General features: G+C 47.0%; 1 protein-coding gene across 3 annotated transcripts in view; it reads right to left on the bottom strand.

Annotated features, from left to right (window-relative positions):
* The window catches only part of ppargc1a (peroxisome proliferator-activated receptor gamma, coactivator 1 alpha), a 121,379-nt gene extending 120,511 nt beyond the window's left edge, over nt 1-868 (bottom strand). For all 3 annotated transcript variants that reach the window (XM_076288436.1, XM_076288437.1, XM_076288438.1), the window contains exon 1: nt 705-868. In XM_076288436.1, coding sequence (XP_076144551.1) covers nt 705-752 — 48 coding nt within the window. In that variant the 5' untranslated portion in view covers nt 753-868. The remainder of the gene's footprint in view (nt 1-704) is intronic.
* Nucleotides 869-6,268: the final 5,400 nt, after the last annotated feature.

Below are 6,268 nucleotides of genomic sequence, written 5' to 3'. Positions count from 1 at the left end.
TGCTACAACGGAAAAGACAGAGTATTTTAGTGAGGACACGCGCTACTGCACGTCCGTAGATGTTGCTATGGAACTGACACGGTTTGTGCTCCGCGCAGGCTGCGCGCCTCGGTAGGATCAGCAAATCTCCGGTGCTCTCCGTCAGCCTCGAGCCTGCAGCTCGCTAGTGATTTTTCATCTTCACAGGGGACGTGCTACCGTAAGACACAATGGCTGTCACCGGAGACAGTCCAGGCTGCCATAACCGACACCGGCTACTCGAAAACAGCCGGACTCAGACCCCAGAGCTGAGGTGAGGACAGCGGCAGGACTGAGCCAACGGTTACCTGTCTTGTCGTTATTACCGAGCGCTCCCCATGACTGGAAAGACTTCCACCGGCATGTAAACAGTCCTCGCGACTATCAGACATCCTGCAGGCATTCAACAGCCATGTCAGCACGCGGCACGGAAAACACCGTTATTGCAGCCATAACTACCGAGCTCTGCACGCCACACACCGAATTCCTTTCCATGTACGTCTCCGCGAGTCCTTACTCCCGATCATTCCCCGTGAATTCTCCTCGTATCCTCACCGCCAGAGGCTGCGGGAGCCCCGCGCGAGAAAAGTGCATTCCCCTAGAAGCGCTCCTGCGTGTCTCCCTGTCATCGCCCGCAGGTTCCCGTGTCCCCGGGCAGAGGAACGGCGGGCGCTCGTGGTGCTCACCTCTATTTCTCTCCAAACCAAGTCTTGGTTACACCGGTCCCACGCCATCCAGCCGCCGAATGACGCCTCCGCCAAAATAAAAAAAAATAAAATGAGACGAGAAGAAATCCAGTGTCTCCGCGCGCGCTCTCTCACGGGGAGCTGCCCCAGACTGCGAATGCACCGACGGCACCTGCGCTACTACGGCTCTCCATCACATGACAAAGCTATTAAAAGTAAGCAGAGAGCGAGTGACTCCCCTCCCCGCGCGCTGCTCCTCTCGCGCCCCCCCACCCCCTCCTCCGCCGCTACTCGCCAGTGACGTGACGTACCGTTCAGCAGGCGGGGTCTGGCACGCGCATAGTAAATCTTTTCCAACTATAAAATCGCTCAATTCAAATGACACGCGCAGATAAAAGACAATTCAAACGCAGATCACGTCATTTTCTCGCCTCCGTTATTGAGTTGTGTAGCTGGGCAGGGTAAGCGAGGGCACGAGCCGTAGGGGCACATACACGCGGAAGCATAAAGTATGACACTAATTGAAGGACTGGGCAGCAGGCTACTTATCTCCCGCGTGCCCCGGTCCCGCTGCCCGTCTTTGAATCATGATGCCTGACGAAAATATGGGGTGTGTGTGTGTGTGACAGAGAGAGAGAGAGTGTGTGTGTGTGTGTGTGTGTTTGTGTGTGTGACAGAGAGAGAGAGAGCTCCTTACACGCCTCTCTGCGAATCAAATGCAGTGATATGGACAGCACGCTAGTAAATCTTCTAATCCTAATGACTTTCGCCGAACACTGTGGAATGAGCCGCGTTCAGCAGATGACTACTTTATTTAAAGCAGCCCGATCGGAAATCGCCACATCAAACGCAGTGTTGCCTTCGCTGATGAGAGACAACTGTGAAATACATAATCTGGCCAGAGGAAACACTACGGTGTATCTCGTGACAGTGTTAGTGCCAGAGCAGCGAGCCCGAGCCTATTACGGCAACAGCTCCGCCTCAGGCACCGCCAGTCGTCTTTCGCATTATGCGTTCGTTCCATTGCACGCGCTCTGGTTTTCCACGGCAGCTCTTCCATCGCGTGGGCTGCTGCCGTAGCTCATCTCAAATATGCAGCACTGAGGCTATTTGTGTTCCTCACGAGCGGCCACGGTAGAGCCCGTCTGACGGCGGGACGGGCCGCTTTCTCCTCCTTGTTCGCTTTGAATTCGGGCTTACAGTCTATTTATTGACTGCTGTCGTACAAATCATTGCCCGCGTGGAGGAAACGTCCGTACCAAGTGCCTCCTCTCGCGCAGATTTACATTAATTTAGATCGCTTACGGCTCGACTCGCGCGCCACCGAACATTAAACTAAATCACATCAAACGAATCTCATGATCTACACCATTTACCAACGAAATGCGGCGCGAGGAGCAGGTGACTGCGTGTACACTGTAAACAGCAGGCTGTGTACGCAACACTGCGACAGAAAACAAAACAAAAGGTTGCTGTGGACACCCCAAACACGCGGACATCAGCTGCCACCTGGGGAGGGGGCTCCGTTTGAGGGCTGTGTGTGTGTGTGTGTGTGTGTAGTGCAGATACAGTATGTGAAAGGTTGTACTATGATGAGATCCTGCCTGAAGTGTGTGGGTGTGTGTGTAGATAGATAGATAGATAGATAGATACTTTATTGATCCCCAGGGGAAATTCAAGAAGTTTGTGTGTGTATATGTGTGTGGGTGGGTGTGTGTATATGTGTGTGTGTGTGTGTATATATGTGTGTGTGTGTGTGTGTGTGTGTGTGTGTGTGTATATGTGTGTGGGTGGGTGTGTGTATGTGTGTGTGTGTGTGTGTCAGAGTGCGAATTACCCCACCATAATTGGGGGGTACTGCTCCTTCACTTCTTCTATGACATTCATCGTCCACTACCATATCAATCCCCATCGTGATCGCCAAGTGCAACATGTGTTGTGCAACACACATACAAGGTGTAAACATGCGACAGATAATCAGTTGGCTACAGAATATCTCATTCTTATTATATCCAAAAGAGAACTGTTTTGATCAACTCTCAAAAGTTAGAAGTTAAGTGCACTGAAATGCCATTCTAATTACTAGTAAAAGTAATACCTTTACAAGAAGCCTATTGCTTATTTCATGACATATTGATTTGGTTTATTTTTAGATTTCATGACCTGGAGGTAAGATCCAACCCTCTAATATAGCCTAGCCTACTGTATAAACAGAAACCAATTTTCCATTAGTCTATGGTAGTCAGTGTAAAATCAACACAATTGCCTAGAGATATGTGAAACCTGAGCAATCTTTAATGTGATTAAGGAGCATATAGCCTACTATGAAAAAACATACTACCACATAAGAACTACAGAGCGGTAACCTACAAGAATCCGATAACCAGAATGTAAAAACAATAGACCTACTAACCAATTAAAAACAAATTCAAATACTAGCATGTACTATTTAGCCTAGGCTACTTGGCTCTTTTTGTTTCCACAGGTTTCACTAATGTTATGTAGGCTTAGCCACATCAGACCCCTCTTGTATGTAGGCTTAGCCCCATCAGACCCTCTGTGCCAAACTAATTTCAAAAGGGCACAATAATTTATTCAAGATAAAATGAGAATCAATGGACACCTAGGCTATGGACTGGAGTTCATCTCCTTGGAAATGACAATCGATTTTACCTCACCACAATGTAAAATAATAATAAATGATTTAAATAGAGAATTATCTTGCTAACTAACCTTGGTAACTAACCAAGGTCCACTTTACTAGCCTCAGTGGGTAAGTAAGTAGCAGGTAAGTAGCCGGTAATTAAATGTATGAAGACATGACATGAGCTATGAAAGAACAAAACACGTTAATACATGAAGGTTGTAAAATAGCACATTTTCAACAAGCTAGACGTCTGCTAGCAACTTACATAGATAGATAGATAGATAGATAAATACTTTATTGATCCCCAAGGGGAAATTCAGGGGGTCTCAGTAGCATACAGACATCACACACAACATACACTTACAGCAAATGGTAAATATAAGTATAAGTATAAACATATAACCAAACACCACTGTACAATAGAGACAGTAGGAGATAAGAAAAGCTAACAAAACTAAAAATACTATATAAATTAAATGTAAAAGAAACAGTGTGCTTAAGGGTGGTCAAGTATGAGACGCTTGTAATGACAGGGCCTGTAGTTCTGTGTGCAAAGTGAGGTGCTCAAGAGAGTGAGTATCCTGGTGAAGGTGCAAAGTAGTCCAACAGTAGTTCTGTGTGTATGGTAAGGTGCTCAAGAGAGTGAGAGTGAAGGTGCCAAAAAAGTAGTCCAACAGGAGTCCCTTAGTTATGTGTGCATGGTAAGGTGCTCAAGAGAGTAAGTGTCCTGGTGAAGGTGCAAAAAGTAGTCCAACAATAGTCCTTAAGTTAAGTGTGCACGGTAAGGTGCTCGGAGAGTGAGTGTCATGGTGAAGGTGCAACAAGTAGTCCAGCATTAGTCCAACAGTGCAATAATAAGGTCTAGAGACCAGCATAAATAATATGGACAAATAGGAGAGCAAAGTATAATATAATGTAGACAAGGTAATATAAAAAACTATAAAAACTACGTCAGTGCAGAAACAGGTTGAGGTAATAGGGTTACAGCCATTCAGTATTATTGTAGCAGAAGCCATTGATCATGTGTGCTAATATAGCATGAAAAACATGAAAAACAGTGTAGCAGGAAAGCGGTAGTAAAAACATTAGGCTGTGGTAAAACAGTAGTAAAGCAGTAGTGGGTAGTCAGTACTCAAACATGGAGAGGGTGGAGAGGCAGACAGACTAAGCAGAGAAGTCTATCTCTCCTCTTTCCTTTAGTGATGCATTGAACAGTTCAATGGCCCTGGGGACAAATGACTTCCTCAGTCTGTCTGTTGCGCAAGTCAGTGAGCGAAATCTCCAGCTGATCAAGCTCTTTTGCTTTTTAATAGTGCTGTAGAGTGGGTGGCATTCATTGTCCAAGATGTTGATCGATCAGTTTGTTCAGGGTCCTTTTGTCAGATATTGAAGTGATGCACTCCAGTTCAGCTCCCACTACAGAGCCAGCCTTCCTTAACAGCCTGTCAAGTCGCCCAGCATCCTTCTTCTTTGTACTTCCTCCCCAGCATACCACTGCATAGAAGAGGACGCTGGCCACAACAGACTGATAGAACATCCTGAGGAGCTTGCTGCACACATTGAAGGACCGCAGCCTCCTCAGGAAGTACAGCCTGCTCTGCCCTTTCTTGTAGAGTGCGTCAGTGTTGGCTGACCAGTCCAGTTTATTGTCCAGGTGGAGACCCAGATACTTGTAGGTGCTTACCGCCTCCACATTGACCCCATCAATGGAGACTGGTAGCAGAGCGGGCTTAGACCTGCGGAAATCCACCACCATCTCCTTGGTCTTTGAAGTGTTGAGTTGAAGGTGATTGAGTTTGCACCATTGCACAAAGTTCTCCACCAGGCTCCTGTACTCCTCCTCTTGCTCGTCCCTGATACACCCCACAATTGCAGTATCGTCAGAAAACTTCTGCATGTGGCATGACTCGGTGTTGTAGCAGAAGTCAGATGTGTACAGGGTGAACAGGACTGGAGAGAGCACAGTTCCCTGTGGAGCTCCGGTGCTGCTGATCACAGTGTCAGAGAGACAGTTCTTCAGTCTGACGAACTGTGGTCGCTCGGTCAGGTAGTCTGTAATCCAGGTTACCAGGTGACCAGGTTACCAGGTTTGCATGCACGTCAGCAGCAAACCGAATTTAAGCATATACACAGCACACTATCCCATCTCCCCTGTCATCCCCCCAACACACACACCAAGACCCCTGGCAGTTGGGTTAGCCCCTTGAGCCGTGGATCTGCCCAAGGTTTCTTCCTTGGTAAGGGAGTTTTTCCTTGCCCCTGTTGCTCTTGGGTGCTCCTTGTTGGTGCCCCCCCCCCAATCCCAATCCTCCCCCACCTATGCAGCCCTTGCCACTTAATCTACTAAACCCCTCTTCTACTGCACTTTTTACCCCCCCCCCCCATTAATGCACAAATAGGCTGACACCAGACATAATTTCACTGCATTTCTTACTTCCAGTAACTATATGCATGTGACAATAAACTTCCTTGTATCCTTGTATCCTTAAGCTACTGAAGGAATCTACCTAACGTTGACACTTGCTTGAATAGTTGAAGTCGTTCTCTATCTCCGTTGCTTCTAGCGCCACGGTGGTTAAAAATGGTACGGTCCATAATAGGGGTGTCTGAAATCGCTTTACATTAAACTTTTCCTAGTGAAAATAGGAGTTGTATTGTAGCCAACTGTAATGATATTTTTTCACAATATCAGAAAAATTATCTGACCCCCCAAAACTGATATTTCTGTCTTCATTGGGGGGTATAGTACCCCCCAGTACCCCCTGTAATTCGAACTATGGTGTGTGTATGTGTGTGTGTGTGTGTGTGTGTGTGTGTGTGTGTGCATTCATATGCGAGAGTGTATGAGGGCAGTTTGAGAGTAAGCCATTTCGTGTCCAAACATTTACCAAGAGTTGTGCTGGCTGGCGGGAGTGAG

The sequence above is a fragment of the Alosa pseudoharengus genome, unplaced genomic scaffold (assembly GCF_046254945.1).
Source record: "Alosa pseudoharengus isolate Yale_2024_CS ecotype anadromous, Long Island Sound unplaced genomic scaffold, YU_APseudo_1.1 YU_APseudo_1.1_scf_17, whole genome shotgun sequence".
Taxonomy (NCBI): Eukaryota; Metazoa; Chordata; class Actinopteri; order Clupeiformes; family Clupeidae; genus Alosa; species Alosa pseudoharengus.
The sequence above is the reverse complement of the archived record's forward strand: the minus strand, read 5'-3'. Positions and strand labels throughout refer to the sequence as shown.